At 38.1% G+C, this 20,286-nt stretch overlaps 1 protein-coding gene across 1 annotated transcript in view; it reads right to left on the bottom strand.

Annotated features, from left to right (window-relative positions):
- The window catches only part of CUNH11orf49 (chromosome unknown C11orf49 homolog), a 142,311-nt gene that overhangs the window by 58,445 nt on the left and 63,580 nt on the right, over window positions 1–20,286 (bottom strand). Inside the window, 1 exon segment of the mRNA XM_006091979.3 lies at window positions 19,603–19,733. Coding sequence (XP_006092041.1) covers window positions 19,603–19,733 — 131 coding nt within the window.

A 20,286-nucleotide genomic window follows, 5' to 3' on the forward strand; every position in this document is an offset into this window, starting at 1 on the left:
CTCTATATCAGTCTTGAATCCCTGCTGGACAAGTTCATTTGAGAGGTTACTGGCTTTTCAAACTCAGCTGACTCCAAACCAAACTATGCTAACAACTCTTTTAACCATCTCCACATAACAAACTCACCAAGTCTTCTGTTTTTCACTTTGCATTTTTTAATAATATGCTTATGCTGCTATTTCTTGATTTTTAAATTTTAGACATTATTCTTTGGATTCTTAGTTGAAGATGACAAATGATTTTTTTCACTATCCACACACACTTCCCATCCCCTATTTTCAATATAGATATAGTACCAATTTTAGCTTTAAAATAATCAGTACTTACATTTTTATGACTATGTAAATATTATTCACAGCCAAGCCACAAGGTATATTATTATTACATTTTCTTTTTTTAAAAATTTTTCTATGTTTTAATAGAAGAAGAAAGGTGTAGGAATACATTAATTACAAAATAAAAGACTATACAAAAAGTTATTGGCTGAATGAAGAACAAGCTTATGGACAGAGGTGGCAGGATTATAGAGCACATGTACTGAAGTCTTCCATCCTCTATACACTAAAATAATGACATGTTCATAACAGTTATAGTTTTTACATCACGTTAGAGTTATATAGAATAATTATATTTATTTTTCTAGGCTCTCCTTTTTAAAATGCTCAGGTATACTAAAATATAGTTTATAATATATCAAAATAAAGATATGAAATAAACTTGGCAATAAAGCACATTTCTCTACCACAAATAATTTTTGCTTATTATTCTAGATAAGCTGGTTAGAAGAGTGTGCTATATTCATGATTTCCTCTTTCTTACCACCCACTTATTATTATTATTATTATTATTATTATTATTATTATCACTCAGTGCTCAAGCAGCCTAAAATGCCCTCTTCCTTCCTCCTAGTGAAACTCTGCCCATCTTTCCAGGTCCGGCCCAAACCTTCTCTCTTCAATGAAAGCTTCCACGTGACCTCTCCTCTTCCTGATGGCCTGCAGTACTTCTTTGATGACATATCCTGACACCTGATTAAACTCTACACCAGACCAACTAGATGTGGCCAGACCACAACCTCCTTTTCTATACCTCATAACTTCTAGTACCATTTTGGGCATGCAGCTGATGGTCAAATTGTTTTTTCTTTCAAAATAACCATAGCTTTATTTTCATTATGATTATAAACATGTTACAGGGTCATTATTTTAAAACTCAAACCATACAGAAAAGTGTGAAGAAAAAAGTAAAACCTCAACACTGAGAGAAAACCACTAATAACATTTTGGTAAACCTCTTTTCAAACATATTTGTATGCATGTAAACCTACACAGACATAAAGATATGTAATTGTATATATATGGTATACCATATCATGCTGTTCTGCAACTTGAGACAATAAATATAGATTTGAAATGTCTGCCTAGCATTTTATCACTTCCTTGTCCATCGCTTCCTGAATTTATTTTATAAGTAGATATATACTTCCAAGAAATTATTGGCCGATTAGCATGACAAATAAGGTTTTGAACACTGAAATTATATAATTTTCAGATTACCAATTATTTTGTCATCCTATCCAATGTGATTATAACATGATTAACTTCATTCATTTGTTCATATTTTTTAAAATATGGTCAACTGGTAAACATTTTCATGACCACCCATTAATCTTTGTATGTTTTGTTGCATATCTTTCCTGAAGTTTTAATCAGCTAATACATTCTTACATTCTTCCTGCGAGTGTCGTAGGTGGTAATAAATGCTCTCTGGATCAGTTTCATCTCATCTGTACCACCATCCTAGCACTAAAATACTTTAAAATGATAGTGGTGATGGCAGAGCCTACTTTGTATAATTTGTGCATGTAAAATCCATCAATATTGGGTTTTCGAGAAATGATAATTTAAAGTTCTAAAGGTCCTTTTTGGTCCCATGTACCTAGAAAAACAGCTTGCAAACCACAAAGTTCCTTCTCATCAATCTCCATGCCAGATGAGAATTTCCAGAGCTGGTTTTTAAATCAGGGCAAGAGGAAAAGAACAGGGTAGGGAATCCTTGGCTGCAACAGCCGGGCTTCAAAGAATTCAGTGCTGGGAACAGCAGCCAACTGGGTGCGACTGACTGCACCCTTGCACCGAAGCCAGAGAACAAAGATGAAGGGCGAGGAAATTAAGGAGATTCTTGAAGTGACTTCCCATGAGGAATCTCAGACCTACCACACCCAGTCCCTTCATCTTAGTAAATAACTCAGCAAAACTGCAAATGGGTTTAGCTGAGTCCCTGCAAGAACCTCTCCCTCAGAGTGGGGGATTTCTTCCTATTGCTGCTACATGCAACTTCCCAAACCCACGCTTGCCTGCAGGGGAAGTGTGTGCTCTCCCAAGTCATGGCATGTTTATCAGAAGATGAACAAACAAACAGCAAATAGCTCTTGGAGGTTTTCTCTACCTCCTGGCAGCAGAAGGAGAGCAGCTGTTGCATGGTTAAACTGGGATTTGGCCTTTTTAATATAGTTTTTAAAGTTTGTAATTGAAGCCCTACTTTCTGTCTCTATCTGATGATTAAATTGAAATTTCAACTGCTCCTTCCAACACAGGCTGAACTTATTGGAAATGGACTATAAATAAGCACGGCCTATCCAATCATCCAGCAGGCATCTATTAACTTATTTACCCAGCATTTACTGAGCACCTACCACAAGCAATGGCACTGACTGGAGATTCAGAAATAAAATATGCTGTCGCAGCCCTCAAGGGAGCTAACAATGACAAAAGCAACTGGCATCGATGGAGCAGCTATGAGGTGCCAAAATTACTAAATACTTTAGTCCATTATTTCATTTCGTTCTTACAACATTGAAGTAGAATACGATCCATATTACAGATGAGAAAAGTAAGGCCTAGAAAAGTAAGTTGACTGTCACATAGCTATATCCAATAAAAAGGCCACTTGAACGTAGAGCTATTTAAGTCTTTTCTCTCTAGCGCTTCCCATAAAGTTTGATAGTACAAATTTAGAATCTAGATGGGGAGGTAGCAAAGACATAAACACTGATTTATTTTTAATCCCATGCAATATTTTAGTAAAGAGATTATGTGTTTGCCAGTAAACATACCATTTAATATAAGAAATCTCTCTCTATATAAAAGGCTAATATGCAAAGTGTCCCCTCGGGAGTTTGACCGGGAGACTGGGAGTTCGATTGCTGATTATGATGTGCACTGACCACCAGGGGGCGGCGCAGAACATGGTGGGCGACCAGTGGCATCGGCAGGGCGCTGAGGGAGCAAGGGAAGGAGGAGGCAGGGAGGCAGGGAGGCGGGGAACCTGATCGGCCCTGATCTCCGGCCAGGCCTAGAGACCCTACCTGTGCATGAATTTCATGCACCAGGCCTCTAGTGAAAAATAAGTATAATAAAAGATCTCATTTTTAAAAAAAAATATATTTTATTGATATTTTACAGAGAGGAAGGGAGAGAGAGAGAGAGTTAGAAACATCGATGAGAGAGAAACATCGACCAGCTGCCTCCTGCACATCTCCCACTGGGGATGTGCCCGCAACCCAGGTACATGCCCTTGACCGGAATCGAACCCGGGACCTTTCAATCCGCAGGGCGACGCTCTATCCACTGAGCCAAACCGGTTTCGGCGAGATCTCATTTTTGATAGCAGTAAGGGAGGACAAGGAGGGGAGGAAGTGGGAATCACAAGAACTTTTAGAAGATGTTATTACTTGAGCTGTTATTACTTGAGGATGAGCAGGAATGTGACAGACATTTGAGAAAGTTCTACACAGAGAAGCATAAACAAAGGTGTGCAAGGGGGAATGCTTAAGGAGTGTTAGGGGTAAAGTGAGTGTATAATGAGAATGTAGGCAATGAATAGGAGAGTAGGGGTTGGAAAGGCTGGGGTTAGATCATGAGTGGCCTAAAATGTAAGGTAATGGAATTCCTATTTCACTAGTAGGCAATACAGAACCATTGATGTTATAAGCAGAGGTGACAAGCCCAGGCCTGTGCTTTATAGAATTATATTTATAAAAGGTCTTGCAGTAGTTCTCAAGCTTCAATGTGTATTGAAATCACCTGCAGAGCTTTTAAAATGTGTGGGCCCCACAAAAAGCTGCAGAGTAACAGGAACTCTCATAACTGCAGTTAAATGTGGAAAATGGTACAATCACATTGGAAATCTGGGAGTATGTGCTAAAGCTGAACACACACATTCCCAACAATTCCACTATTAAGTACATACCTAACAGAAATCTATACACCAAGAGACATATAAAAGTATGTTTATAGCAATATTGTTTGTAGTAGTCCAAAACTGAGAGCAACCCAAATGCCACCTACTGTAGAATGAATAAACAAACTGTGGATTATACATAAAATAGAATTCTGTACAACAACAGAAAACAAACAAACTGTAGCTAAACCCAACAACAAACCAGAAAAACAATGTTGAACAAAAGAAGCCAGACACCAAAGAGTGTATACTCTATGGTTCTGGCTCCCCGAAGTTCAAAATCTAGTTTATGGTGATAAAAATTAGACTGGTGGTTCCCCAGGAAGTGATTAATGACTGGGCGGGGGCCTGGGCGAAGCATCCAGGATGCTAGAAATGTTCCCTATTTTTACCTGGATGGACATTACAGGAGTATGTTTATTTTATAGAAATCCATTTTATTATTTTGCACATTTCTCTACATATGTTGTACTGCAATAAAATTTTTATTTTACTTAAAACATTTCAAAAAAGATTGCATAGGCCCCAACCCCAAAAATTCTGATTAGTCTAAGTGGTCTAGGCATTATGTAGTATAATTAAAAGCTCCCTAAGTGAGCTTGATATGCAACCAGGGTTGAAACCACCCTTGTAGAGCAAGGACTGGAGCAAAGAAAAAAGTTAAGTTATTCAATGTTTCCCACATTTGAGTGATAATAAGAATCACCTGAAATGCTTGCTAAAAAATAAATTTCCAGGCCCCTCCCCTGCTGACTCTGATCCAGAGGATTGGAGATGGGATCAAGAAATCTGTCATTCTGACAACCTCTCCGATGTGTTTAATTAGAGCTCTAAATTAGGGTCAGGTGGTGGCAGTGGGAATGACGACCAGGTTATGCCAAGCAAAATAAAACTGGAAAAGATTAAATTTTCAACACTACTTAAACTTGCTTTTATACACTTCCAGCTTAAAACCCACCAAAACAACCAAATTAGAGTATGGTTTGTTTAATTGACATCTTTAACCTAAGGTGGTTTTATTTTGGTTCACGGTGTGTAAACTTTAATTTAGTCATTTACTTTCTTTTCTAACAGAACCACGAGAGCAAGGGATTGCTGAAGCCTAAGAGATACCATTTCCTTTTCTGGCAAATCTACTTTACAGAACAGATTTAATAACGTCTGTGGATGAAAAGGGGCCACATACTAAACCCGATAAGCTCAGGGGAGGCCAGCTTGGCCGGCCCTACAAACTCAGAGACTGAAAGTAGCCACATAGGATGGTCTGAACACACCAATTCCTAACTAAAAGCAGGTCGTGGCGAGTAGTCTTGTCCTAGGCCTGTAGCTTCCCTGACAAAGGTCAATCTTTACCTAAAGTGAGGCTGTCTATTGTCTTTTGCATCTAAGGCAACATACCCTTGGAATGTCAGCGTAATCTTTTCCAGACCCCTCAGAGCACACCCACCACACGAGAGGGCAAGACCACAGAACCCGTCATTGTTACCTTGTTCCCCCAAATACCACACCTCTATGAGCTGTAAATGTGAATTATTAACTATCCTGTACCCACCAATGTAAAATCTGACTTTTTATCCATTCCCAGAAATTTCCCCAAATTTGCTTTTTCCCACCCCCTTCATCTACCACCAGTGAATTTCGTGCAACCCTCCTTATGCTTCCTCCTCTGACTCTAATGTATAAAACAAGCTGCAAAACTACAATTCTCTGAAACATTTTTTCAATCCGTTGAGATTTTGCTTCTCAGCAATTGGCCTAAATAAACTCATAAACATTCTCTACAGGTTTCGATGTTTCTTACATCGACACATCTCATGGTAAAGTCTCATTTGGCCTAATTTTTAAAAACCCGTGGTTGTATTTTCAAAGAATTTCCAAATTCTGCTTATGTTCTTCAAAGTATGAAATATGCAGTAAAGCAAGTACTCTATTCCCCTCAGTAATAAGAATCAAGATTTAAAAATTTTAGTAAAAGATGGAATAACTTTATACTAAATCTTGAAGACAGGTAAAATAAAACTTAAAGAACTTGTAAAGCAATGAAAGAAGATATAAAATCACAAACAATTGCAATACATTCCTCTGCTTTAACTACATTGATTACAGACTAGGAAATTATACATTGATCTCAGAGACGAAATGACATAAAAATATATTTGTGTTCATTTAGTATCAGGGCTAGAGCACTTGACTAAGAGTCAGAAGGCATGAACTTACCAACTAGCTGAGAGACCTCGGGCCTCATTTTTATCCAGTATCTATACAAAGGGTACAGGGTTGAAGTGCATCAGTAGTTTTCAAAACAGAATCCTAGACTTTTCAGAGGCATTTGTAAGGCTCTACAAATGTTTAATTTTAATACTTTTCTTATTAAAAATACACCTTTAGCCCTAGCTGGTTTGGCTCAGTGGATAGAGCGTCAGCCTGAGGACCGAAGGGTCCCAGGTTTGATTCCGGTCAAGGGCATGTACTTTGGTTGCAGGCTCCTCCGGGGCCTTGAACCTGGTCAGGGCTAACGCAGGAGGCAACCAATTGACGTGTTTCTCTCACATTGGTATTTCTCTCTGTCTTTCCCTCTCTCTTCCCCTTTCTCTCAAAAAATCAATGGAAAAAAAACCTCGGGTGAGGATTAATAACAAACAAAATCTCCACACCTTTCATTAAAATCTACAAGAAAATGCAGAGTAAATGTTACATAGTAAATTTTAATATATTGATGTTATCAACCTGTGTTCTCAGGTTAACTCATTATGGAGTTTCTCCTGCTCCACAAATAAATACATTTCAATTGGTAAATGTATCACTGATTAGGAAGCTTTTTATCTGCTCTGGTCTTTTTCTTTTCTTTTTAATACAGGAGTACAAGGTGGGGCAAAAGCTTACAGTTATTAATACACAAAACACAGAGTTAATAAAGCTATTATAATAATCATAACTTGAATGTCTTTTTCCATACCAACAACTGTAAAACTACTTTTGCACCACCCTGTTGGCATAAAGGCTGAGATTACATTAAATCTTTAAATTCTACTGGGTGAGAGTACAGATGTTATCAAACTCTCCTGTTACTTGTTTCTATATGTAGTTATGGAACCAAACAAAGTAGATTTCTATAAAGTGTTGATAATTATAAAATAGAAGTCTTTAAGTGTTAACACACTAACAAATAAAGTGGTAAAAATGTAGTTATTTGTACTGGAACTAGAAAAGCAATGGCATGAAAAATTTATGTAGTGGATATAAAAGACAAGGGCTTAAAATGTCATCAGATGTGTAAGCACTAGCAGTTAAAATTATGCAAGCATTTTCCAAAACACTACTGGATAATATTATACAAATTGATACAGACTATCAGTTTTATTAAGATGACCTTTAAATTACAGACCTTTCCGTATTTGCAAAGGTATTAGTACTGATACCAGAATTTATTCTTTTTTTTTCTTTTACAGAATTTATTCTTTTATACTAAAGTTTTCTGATAGAAAACTGACAGTTGTCAGAAAAATCTATATATATAAAAACCTAAGCGACTGGCCGACTGGCCAACCAGCCGGTAGCTATGATGCACACTGACCACCAGGGGGCAGACACTCTGACTTATAGCTATGATGTGCACTGACCACCAGGGTGAAGATGCTCTGGCCGATAGCTATGACGCGCACTGACCACCAAGGGGCAGATGCTCAACATGGGAGCTGCTGAGCTGCGGTGACTTGGCAGCTGCGGATTCCGGGGTACATTACCCGAGAACTGCCCTCTTGCAATCCGGGACCCCTTGGGGGATGTTGGAGAGCTGGTTTTGGCCTGATCCCCGCAGGCCAGGCTGAGCGACCCCACTGGTGCACGAATCCGTGCACCAGGCCTCTAGTAGGTAAATAAAATAAGAAATTACTATTACTTCTACCTTAAAGTGGGGTTATTAACTTGGAAATCTTATTGGTATTTTAGATAAATTGCATAGATAAATTTAGGCTTACAATACAGTCATATTTACAGCCTCAGATAAAATGTTAGTGATTGCCCTGGTTGGGTGGCTTAGTTGGTTGGAGCATCATTGTCCCACACACCAAAAGGTTGTGGGTTCAATCCTCAGCTAGGGCACGTACAGGAGGCAGCTGATTGATATTTATCTCTCCCTCTCTCTCTTACTGTCTCTCCCCCCTCTCACTCTCCCTCTCTCTCTCCCTTTCCTCTTTCTCTTTAAAATAAATTAAAAAACAAAAGCATATCCTTGGGTGAGAATTTTAAAAAATTGTTAGTGATGAATCAAAACAGAATTTGGACTCAGTGTGCAAAACAAAATTAATTTTTCTGTGCTGAAACTGTGGGTAAAAGGATGACCTCCATATTAGTCTGATTGGGATGCCATAACCAAATACCATAGACTGGGTAGCTGAAACAACAGAAATTTATTTTCTCATAGTTCTGAAGACTGGACTCCAAGATCAAGGAGCCAGCAGGGTCAGCATCTGGTAAAGAATCTCTCCTTGGTTGCAGAAGGCTGCCTTCTCACTATGTCTCTTCTTATAAGGACACTAATCCTATTGGATCAGAGCCCTACCCTTATGACTTTATTTAACCATAATTACAATCTTATAGGCCCTACCGCCAAATATAGTCACGTTGGGGGCTGGAGCTTCAACATATGAATTTTGGGAGACACAATTTGATCTATATCATCCTCTGAGGTATCTGAACTTTTTAAGAAACAACACCATCGACTAACTCATATAAAATGTTATAAGATACATTTATTTTTATTCAAATGAGTTAAAGTTTTTAAACTAGATGAGAAAATATTGATTTCTCCAAAGTGATTATTCATCAATTAGGGATGTGAACAATTGTCAGGTATGTTAGTAACTCAGCTTTGACACAAAAATTTACTATCACTCTTCTTTTAAATATTTGGATCATTATAACTACAATCAAGGAACTATTTTAAGATTTTTAAAAAATGTTAGTATTTACAGCTACTTATCTGTGTGAATCACAATTTTCTTTTCTTCTTTTTTTTAAATCACAATTTTCTTGACATACTTTTATCTTAAAGCCAAATGCTGGAAAGCTTCCTCCCAACAAAAAGAACAAGACAGCCCAGCCGGCGTGGCTCAGTGGTTGAGCATCAACCTATGAACCAGGAGGTCACGGTTTGATTCCTAGTCAGGGCACATGCCCGGGTTGCGGGCTAGAACCCCAGTGTGGGGCATGTAGGAGCCAATCAATGATCCTCTATCATCACTGATGTTTCTATCTCTCTTTTCCTCTCCTTTCCTCTCTGAAATCAGTAAAAATATATATTTTAAAAGAACAAGACAAGAATGTCTGCTTTTGCCACTTCTACTCAACATAGTACAGGAAGTTCTACCAGACTAATTAAGCAATAAAAATAAATAAAAAGCATCCAAATTGGAAAGGAAAGGTAAAAATATCTTTATATAAAAACTAGGGGCCCGGTGCACAGATTCATGCACCGGTGGGGTCCCTCAGCCTGGCCTGCAGGGATTGGGCCAAAACCGGCTCTCCAACATCCCCCAAGGGGTCCCTGATTGTGAGAGGGTGGCTCTTGGGTGACGCACCCGGGAATCAGGCTCCTTCCTCTCTGGTTACAGGTGTGTCACCTGAGAACCCAGCTGCCAAGTCACCAAGCTCGGAAGCTTCTGTGTTGAGGGTCTGCCTCCTGGTGATCATTGTGCATCATAGCTACCAGCCGGTCGGTCAATCGGCTGGTCGCTTAGGCTTTTATATATATAGATGATATGATCTTCTATGTAGAAAACCCTAAAGATTACACACATACATAATAGTTTTGTTATAGCTAATAAATGAATTCTGCAACGATGCAAGATACAAAATCAATGTATAAAAATCAATTACATTTCTATAAACTAGCAATTAAAATGCAAAAAGGAAATTAAGAAAAACAGTTCCACTTACATTGCATGAAAACAATAAAATACTTTGGAATAAATCTAACTAAGGAGGTACAAGACTTCCATACTGAAAACTGCTGAATGAAATTAAAGATGTCATAAATAAAATGAAAACGCCCTAACCGGTTTGGCTCAGTGGATAGAGTGTCGGCCTGTGGACTGAAGGATCCCAGGTTCGATTCTGGTCAAGGGCATGTACCTTGGTTGCAGGCACATCCCCAGTGGGGGGTGTGCAGGAGGCAGCTGATCCATGTTTCTCTCTCATCGATGTTTCTAACTCTCTAGCCCTCTCCCTTCCTCTCTGTAAAAAAAATCAATAAAATATATTTATAAAAAAAATGGAAAGACATCCTATGTGCATGAATAGGAAGATTTAACATTGCTAAGGCATCAATAATATCCAAAGCAACCTACAGATTCAACACAGTCCCAACAAAATTATAACAGCCTTTCCCCCCAGAAATAGAACAGCCAATCCTCAAATTTATAAGGCATTGCAAGGAGCCCCAAATAGCCAGCACCATCTTGAAAAAAAAATATTGGAGGACTCAAATTTCTTAACTTTGGAAGTTAATTCTGAAATTCTTTGAGACATCACGATAATAAAGAGAAACGAGAATCTAGTTGAGGAATAAGCTCCTGACTCCTTGTTCTGAATTAACAGTGTAACTCAACCTTTCAAGTGATTATAAATGGACCAAGAAGTTCTAGCAATGGGAGCAAACTCAAATGCCTACAGTGGCCGGAAACATAAGCAGATGAAGCAAGGCAGCTGGGGGCAGTGGTAAATCTGAGGCCACATGCCCAGTTTGAAGGGAGCAGCTGCACCTCTGCCCTCGCGAACTGTCTCCCTGTTGGAATGTGGGCATGGTATTGGATTTTCCATTCTGTAAGTGAAATTGAATTGAGATTTTTATGTTGTATGTTGGCATCTAATTTTTAAAAAACTATTTTTAACACTGCAAACCAAAGAAAACATCTGCAGTTCAAGGCACGTGTAGTCAGCTAACTACTAGCTCGTGATATCTTTCATAGCTTAAAGGCTGGATCCAGAACACAAAATAAGGAAAATAGTTACTATTAGTCAGATCCTCACCAATGTTTAAAGTTAGCATACAGATAATGATCTAAACCTTTCTAATCCTTGTTTGGAAGCACCAGTGGGGACTAAATATTTCAATTAGGTATTCTTTAAGATAGCTCTTAATGGGCCAGTTTTTAGTGGGGCACTTTGAACATGAAATTCAAACACATAAGTGCCTTGCACATAGTAGGTGGCAAATAACTGGTAGCTATTATTATTTTAAATCAAGACTCCTATACAATTTGAAAAGTTAGTATAAAGCAGATTTTCAAAACCAACCCTACCCTCTAAAAAAAGAGATGATAATATAATGCACTCAATAATTTATCCTCTGTATAGTAGTTGGAAAATGGTGAGCCTTCATATTAAATGACAAAATAAATCATTTATATATCTTAGATGCTAGGAATATAGGTATTGGCATAACAAACAAGGTTCTTGCCCTCCTAACATTTACAGTTTAATAAGGGAAATAAACATTAAGTAAGAGTTAGAAACTATAATAAATGATATGACTAAATATTACAGTATGATGTGAAAAGAATAATGAGAGGATCTAATTCAGATGAGAAAGGAGTCACAGAGAAGGCTCCTTTAAGGAGCTGACCTTTAAATTAAGACCTAAAGGGATAAAGAGAGGTTAGCAACCTAAGGATATTATATATGCAGCATGAGGAGGGCTGGGTAGAAGAGGAGATGGTGACAAAAGCATTCCAGGAATGCTTGTGTGACAGGCCCAAATAATCGACATAGAAAAAACGGGAAATTAAATAGAGGGAGAGAGTAAAGTTATTGGAGGTAGTGAGGCGAAAGCTTCGAGGGGACATTAAATGTCATTGTTCTTCCTGGAGAAAAGATTCTGAAGAAGGAAGTAAAAATTTAAAAAAAGAAAATCAGGAACTGAGGAGAAATAAGTGAAATGGAAGATAGGAAACAGGAATTTGAGGTTGAAGAAATTGTTTATTGGCCACATCAGTTTCTGAGGAAACTGAGGGAAGCGAAGTGCTGGTGGGAGCAGGTGAAGATGACTGGCCAGAGGAAACCATAGATGTGAAGAGATTACATGGAAGGATTTTCATTTGTTTATTTTAAAAATTACAAAAGTAACAAATGTTCTTTAATATTTCAAACCAGGCAGCCACCCATTCCTGAACTAAACGCTGTTAATCCTCACAGAATGGTTTTTAGTGGTGAGGATGAGGATTAGTGACAAAGTAAAATCAAGTGGAAATTTGAGGCAATTACACAAAGAAATCAGACCAAAAGCTTTAAGTCAGCCTAAATTTCTGCATTTTTCCTTGAGATCACTTCACCCACTATAACATTAGATATTTTAGGAAAAAGTAACATTTATTTTTATCATATGCAATTTCCTGATTCCTAGAATGTGAGCTCCTTTGAAAAAGACAGGAAAATTTTTTTTCAAATCTCAGATTATTAGACTACAACTCCATGAGAGCAAGAATTTGTCTCTTCACCTCACTGCTTCATCACTAGCAACTGATACATAAATTTTGTTGAATGAATGAATATACCAATACTATGAAGACAAAACCACAGTGAATTCATAGTAAAACAAAAAGTGAAAGAAAAAAAAGGGAAGGAAAAGAGAAAGGGAGGGATGAAAGTGGCAATACTTTAGATTCTGTCACTCATTCTTGACTCTTCTCTCCCACACCTCACATCCAGTCAATCAGCAAGTCCTGTTAAACCAGCTCCTTAAATAGCTCTGCATCTCCATGCCACTTATTGTCCTACTGTAATTGGCTCCTAACTGGTTTTTGTCCTCAGTCTTACTACTTACTTTCCATACTTTGCCAGTGTCATATGCGAGAATACTGCACAAATTCATAAGATTCTAATTTCCTTCTTACGTGTTAAGCACTAGCCAAAATGAATCTGTTTCCCAAAGGAACCGTGTTGTTTTATGTCATAATACTTTCAAAAATCTTGTCTTTTCTTTTTAGAATGTATTTTTTATTTGCTTAATAGCTTTTACTACTTCAAAATCCAAATGCCTTCGCTCCTTTATAGCCTTCCCCAGCTTCTGCAGGAAAAACGACTTCCTCCCTTGTACTGTCACTGAGTCCTACACATGGCTCTAATAATCACTTACACTCTATGGAAACTATTTCTAGACTAATCTGTTTCTTCTTCTGGAATGTGAGCTCCTTGAGGGCAAGTATTGCCATTCACTCATTCATATTTCAAGCATCTCGTACACTATCTGATGAAGAACACATTTAAAAAGTAATACCGAAGGACTTGTATGCATGCATATAAGCACAACCAACAGATGCAAGACACTGGGGGTGGGGGTGGGGGGGTGGGGGGGGACGAGGGCAAGTGCCAGGGGGTAAGGGAGGCCGGGGGAGGTCAGTGGGGAAAAAAAAGAGACATATGTACTACTATTTGTAATACTTTAAACAATATAATTATTTTTTTTAAAAGGAATACACTCTTTTAGTCAGCTTTCTGGCTTCTTCCGCACTGGCTTTTTTCCCTTATTAGGCGTGGGACCTAGAACAAATTACTGAACTTCTAAATCTCAGTTTCATTTTCTATACAACAACTATATTAAAATATCTACCTATCTCATAGGATTGCTGTGAAGAAAAATGAGATAATCTATTTAGGGAGCACTTAATAAATGTTAATTGCTATTATTACAATTATTTCACTTCTGATATTGTCTTTTTTATGTTTAGAAATTCAATTTGTACCTTTTTAATATCTTTCACTTATCATCTAATCAGATTCATGTTTTCCTTTACATATTTGATCATATTTTTTTTTAAATATATTTTATTGAGTTTTTACAGAGAGGAAGGGAGAGAGACAGAGAGTTAGAAACATCGATCAGCTGCCTCCTGCACATCTCCCACTGGGGATGTGCCCGCAACCCAGGTACATGCCCTTGACCGGAATCGAACCTGGGACCCTTGAGTCCGCAGGCCGACGCTCTATCCACTGAGCCAAACCGGTTTTGGCCATATTTATATGATTTAAAATAACTGTTCAAAGGTTCTTGTTAGCTAATTCTATCATCTGTCATTTCTGGGTCTGTGTTTCTATTGATTGATTCTTTTCTCCTGGTTATGGGTCATATTTCCTGCCCCTTTTAAGATCTGGTAATTTTTAATTGTATGCCAGACTTTGTGAATTTTATGTTGAGTGCTGGATTTTACCGAATTCCTTTAAGGAGTATTAATTTTGTTTAGGTATATAGTTAAGTGATATGCCTATAAGTTGAATCTTTTTGTTTGTAAGCTGCTGAGGATTCTATCCAGTGCCAATGTTCTATGTATTTTGAGGTTTTTCAACTCTGGCTGGCAGAAGTGTGAACTACCCCTTGTCCTGTGTATACTTCAGGAACTGTTTTCTGGTGGTTCTTTTTCCAACCCACACATGTGCAGAATTTATAGCTAAAGACTCAAATATCTGCTTGAAGCTCTCCAGAATTTACTGAGCTACTTACTCCCTCCTCTCTGGTACTCTGTCCTGCAAATTCTGGCCGCCTTGGTTTCTCTAAACCCCAATCTCTGTCTCCTTAACTCAACTCCTCAACATGATGATCTTCCTTCCTGTACCGTCACTTGGCAACTGCCTCTCAGGGACCACAGTCCTGTTTCATACATTGGACATTGTCTGATTTCTAGTTGTTTATGGCAGGAGGACAACTCCCTTAGTAGGTACTTCCTTCATGAGCCGAAGAGGAGGTACCTATCATCATTTTATTAAATGAAATATATGTATTCATTGGTAAAAACACAAAGTTCAAAATAAAATTCTAATAAACTATGAAAACAAATATGGACAAAAACTTTTGAACCAATATTCCTAAACAGAAGTGGAAATTTATTTCAAGGGAATTTCGATATTTGCCAGACTTGAAAAATTTAGATTAATCTTTCTACATTGAAAGAAATACCAAAGCAAGAGGTTGAATTTTAAAGTTGTTTGAATAGACTTTTTTTTTTAATCTTCACCTGAGGATATTTTTTTTCCATTGATTTTTTAAAAAAAGAGTGGAAGGGAGGGGGAGAGACACAGAGAGAGAAACATCAATGTGAGAGAGACACATCAATTGGTTGCCTCCCACACGCACCCCAACCAGGGGCTGGGATAGAGCCTGAAACAGAGGTACGTGCCCTTGACCGGAATTGAACCTCAACCCTTCTGTCCTCGGGTTGACACTCTAACCATTGAGAAACCCAGCTAGGGCTGAATAGACATTTTTGCTTCCAAGAGTCTAAAGTTGCCTAATAGCAAGAGATTTGTTATAGTCTTCATGAGGTTATTTGAAATGCAGACATAGGAAAATTAGCATTATTCACTACTCAGATATGCAGAAATGACATTGCATCCTTGTACTTGCTAAAAACTTGGATAAACTATTTCAGAAGGGATCAGGTCCTTATTTTTTACAAAGTGACTTCAGTTTTAGATATATTTTGCTGGAACTCTGCTCTTCTATGCTACCTCCCAGAAGAGTTATTTCCTCTTGATAATGCTATAATATGTACATGATGTTCTAAGGAAGTTGTCTGCAGGAGAATAATATAGTAGAGGCTCCTCTGAATAGGAGTCTGGTACTTGGCATTCTACTTGAAAAAATGGGGCTTAATACTTACTTTTGGAACCCTGCCTCTGAATGTTTTTGCTCATTTTGGATTAAAATTGGGGACTGACACATTCTGGAACTGAAAAATATTCTCAAGTTTCCTGGAAGAAACTGAGAATATATTAAAGCTATTTAAGCAAAGATTTTAGTATCACCTAGACACAAATGTTGCATTTGGTCTTTAAGAAATCAGAAACTGTCTGATTAAGAAGCATAGCAAGAAATATCCAGCATAAAATCTAGGTCATGTTTATGGCACAGGAGAAACAGGGAGAACTTGGAGGTGCTCCCTCTAACAGCTGGATGAATCAATGGCAGCTGCTGTAAGAAAGATAAAGAAACCCACATCTGCTTAGAGTCCACATGCTATATGAATCCCTTGTGATAGTAAATAAATTCTTGAAGAGGCCCCACTTCTAAAGCAGGAAGAGAATTGAGGACATTTAAAGACTGTTTTCCATAGTTACCTCCATGTACTATTTCACAGAAACCAGCTGTCTATATGCGCCATTGTTCAATATAGAGAGTATTCAATACATATTTGCTAACTGTTTAAGGGACTGGGAAGGATTGGGAAAGACAGGTTCTGTTGAAACAGTACAAACTCCACCTATCCATTCACAGCTCCCAGTTTTGTTTATTTTGAGACCAACTGCTTAATTTTTCTGAGGGTGTTCACTTAAAATTGGGTCACATTGATTTGTGCCCACTAGTACATATATTCTGTAAAGGAGATGCTGCTATTCTCAGCACACTAAGATTGTTTGCACAAGAATGTAAATGAGCTAGATTGTCTCTAGAGAGTGCATGTCACAGAAGCCGTATGTGATTGGAGTAGCAGAAATAGTAGAAATAGCACATTAGCAAATTAGTAAATCTGAGTTCTGTTTCTAACTTTGCTACCAATCCACTGTGCAATTATACAAGTTACATAATTTCATTGTTTATAAAATGGGCACAATAATACCTATCTTACTTATTTCTTAGGATAGTAGAAATGGTCTAATAAGACACTAAGTAGAAGGAGTTTTAGAAAAAAAATTCAGTAGCTAAATATAAAGTAGCAGTAGCATCCATTAGAGCAGGATGGGGGATCTTATATACTCAATGGAAGCAGGGAGTGTATCTGTTCGCTCACTCTAGCCCCAGTGCCAGGCACATGGTAAGTCTACCAGAAATAATTCATTGAATGAATGAGGAAATAGTTCAGGCCTTCCTCTACTTTAAGTTACAATCACTAAAGAAACTGTGTTAAAAGCATTCAATAGTAATTTGAAATAACACACAATATGAAGGTGGGATACAAACAGGCCCTTAACCAGTTAACTGCCACGATATTTTGAATTTAATTAAAAAAGGCCCGCCGCTTGCGTCTATAGATGCTTATAGTGTACAAATGGTTAAAAACATATGTGAACCAAGGTTTTGATGTAGAGATTCTAAATCAGAAAATTTTGGAGCAATTTAATGTCTCAATGTTCTGAATGTGAGAATCTAGTTCCATTTTTAAAAAGAAGCTGTCAGTGGGTACCTTTGCCTTTCATCTCACCAAGATCTTTAAAATCTCAAAGGCATTTTCAATCAGTGTTTTCCTTCATATTTTCTTTAGAATATAATCAGAATATGCCAAACCAACAGTATGCAAATACAAAAATGACTTGCATTTTCCCATGTACATAGCTCTTCTCTCAAGGATTTGTAAGGTGAAATGAAAAATTTACTTTAGTCAACTTTATTCTATTTCCCAAAATCTATATTTCTAGAACCTGACCTATATTCCCTGTTGCTTACTGAAGTTTTTTAACTGTGTTCCAAAGAAATATAAACTTTTAAAAAACTTACATCACATTAGACAAAATGTGAAAGCAACCCAAATATCCATCAATGGATGAATAAACAAATAATATGTATACACATACAATGGAGTATTACTTAACCCTAAAAAGGAAGGAAATTCTGACACTTGCCACTACATGCATGAACTCTGAGGATGTTATATTAAATGAAATAAGTCATTCACAAGAGGATAAATATAATATGATTCCATTAGTATGCGATACCTCGTGTAGTCCAATTCAGAGAGATAGAAAGTAGAATAGTAGCTGCCAGGGGCTGCGGGAAGGGGAAAATGGAGAGTTAGTGCTTAATAGGTAGAGAGGTTCAGTTTGGGAAGATGAAAAAGTTGTGGAGATGGATGGTTGGGATGGTGTCAGAACTATATGAGTGCACTTAATGCTTCAAAACTATACACTTACCCGGAAATGTGTAACTATTTTCCCACTTATCTTACATGCCAAACCAAATCACCAAGTCCTGTGGATTCTATCTCTGAAAGTACACCTACCATCTCTATGGCTGCTGCCTTGGCTCTTGTGTTCTTGCACCTCACCTACTACAAGTCTGCCAACTATGCTCCTGGCTTCTAGTCTCACCCTCTAAGCCATTTCCATACTGTCTCTAGAATGCTCTTTCTAGAACTCATATCATCACATCACTCTTCTATAATCCTTCATACAGTGCCTACATGAAATACAACTTTTTTTTATGGCAAAAAATGTCTTTCAGTACCCGAGTCTTCCTTTTATTCCATTTATGCTTCTACACCACAGCACCTGCTCTACCTACTAGTAGAATGCCTTTCTCTCTTTTATCCATGTGTACAACTTCGATTCACTCTTCCTTCCCAACTGAGATCAAACAGCCATTTCTGAGGAGAACCTTCTCTAATCCACTCTCTCTCCATTCTCTAACAATAGTATCCCCATCCCTCCCTCTACCCAGGAGTTTATTTGCAGTCACATCATTCCTTGAATTTACCTCATGGCATTGTTTTGATGTTAATCCTGAGGATATTTTCCCACTGATTTTTAGAGAAAGTGGAAGGGAGGGGGAGAGACGCAGAAAGAACCACCAAATGTGAGAGAGACACATTGGTTGGTTGCCTCCACACACACCCGACCAGGGCCTCGATTGAGCCTGAAACCGTGGTACATGCCCTTGACTGGAATCGAACCCAGGACCTTTCAGTCCTTGGGCCGACATTCTATGCACTGAGCCAAACTGGTTAGGGCTACTGCATGGTATTTTAATATTTGTCAAAAGCAAAGGCTCTGGAGCCAGATGGACTGGGTATGAATCCAGCCCCAGCATTTACTGTTTAACCTTGCCAAGTTACTTAACCCCTCTGATCCTCAGTTTTATTAGTCATAAAATGGAGTTTACAGTATCTACCACAGAGAGATGTTATAAAGAGTAACTGAATTACTGCATGTAAAGTGCACAGAGCTTCACTTGGCTCTTAATACACTCATTAGTGATGGTGATAGTAATGGAGGTGTATTTCTGACACAAGAGGAACAGAACAGCTCCTCAAAAGTAAGGTGGGCCTATAACCTTGAATAGCATGAGACCAAACAGTATTTTTTAAAATATATTTTTATTGATTTTAGAAGAAGGGAGAGGGAGAGAGAGATAGAAACATCAATGATGAGAGAGAATCATTGACTGGCTGCCTCCCGTACGCCCCCTACTGGCAATTAAGCCTGCAACCTGGGCATATGCCCCTGATCCAATTCAAACCCGGGACCCTTTAGTCGGCAGGCCAACGCTCTATCCACTGAGGCAAACTGGCTAGTACTCAAACAGTATTTATAGGAACAAAAAAAAAGATAAAAGTTTGGTAGGAAGAAAAGGGAAGAAAAAATTTGGGAAGACTTACCGCCATTTTTGCCTACAGTTCGGAAGCATCTCCAGAAGGCCCGTAGGAATGATGCCCTGTTGTGAGGGGTGGCTTGGACGAAGCTGAATTCCCGAAAGAGAATGTGAGTTCCCTGACATACACTGTTAAAGCTGCAAAGAGAACAATCAAGAAATCATCATTAGATGGACAGTTATGGAAGGTTGAAATCAGAAGCACTGCCAAAAAGGGAAAAGGATTTTTTTCTCCAAGACTCTGAACTATAAATTAGACCAAGTCCTTCTAGAAGGAAGTCACTTCACATAACCATATCCCTCTGAAAACTGTTTCAGTCCAGTTCCTCTGAGTACTTCCCCCCTTCCCACATACACACCCTGAGGAAATTTTAGCAGTCACTGGAAGCATCTCACATAGAGGGAAATCTTTCAGTCTTTAATTGGCTGACATTGGCACTCATATTTTTTGGAGAATACGTCTCTCCCTACCTTTTTTGGAATTATGTTTCCTTAAAGATATTCTTTCTGTACTCTCTGACCTCTATCAGCTGCCATATGAACAACATAGCTTATGGGACATAACCAGCTTGTCTGTTCCAGTTTAGGGGTGGTGTTACATACTTCTCTGACAATAACCTCAGAGGAAAATCCATGTGCCAAAGGATATAAAAGGTTCCAAACAGAACACTAAAAGCAAATAAGAAGAACA

The sequence above is a fragment of the Myotis lucifugus genome, unplaced genomic scaffold (assembly GCF_000147115.1).
Source record: "Myotis lucifugus unplaced genomic scaffold, Myoluc2.0 scaffold_97, whole genome shotgun sequence".
Lineage (NCBI taxonomy): Eukaryota > Metazoa > Chordata > Mammalia > Chiroptera > Vespertilionidae > Myotis > Myotis lucifugus.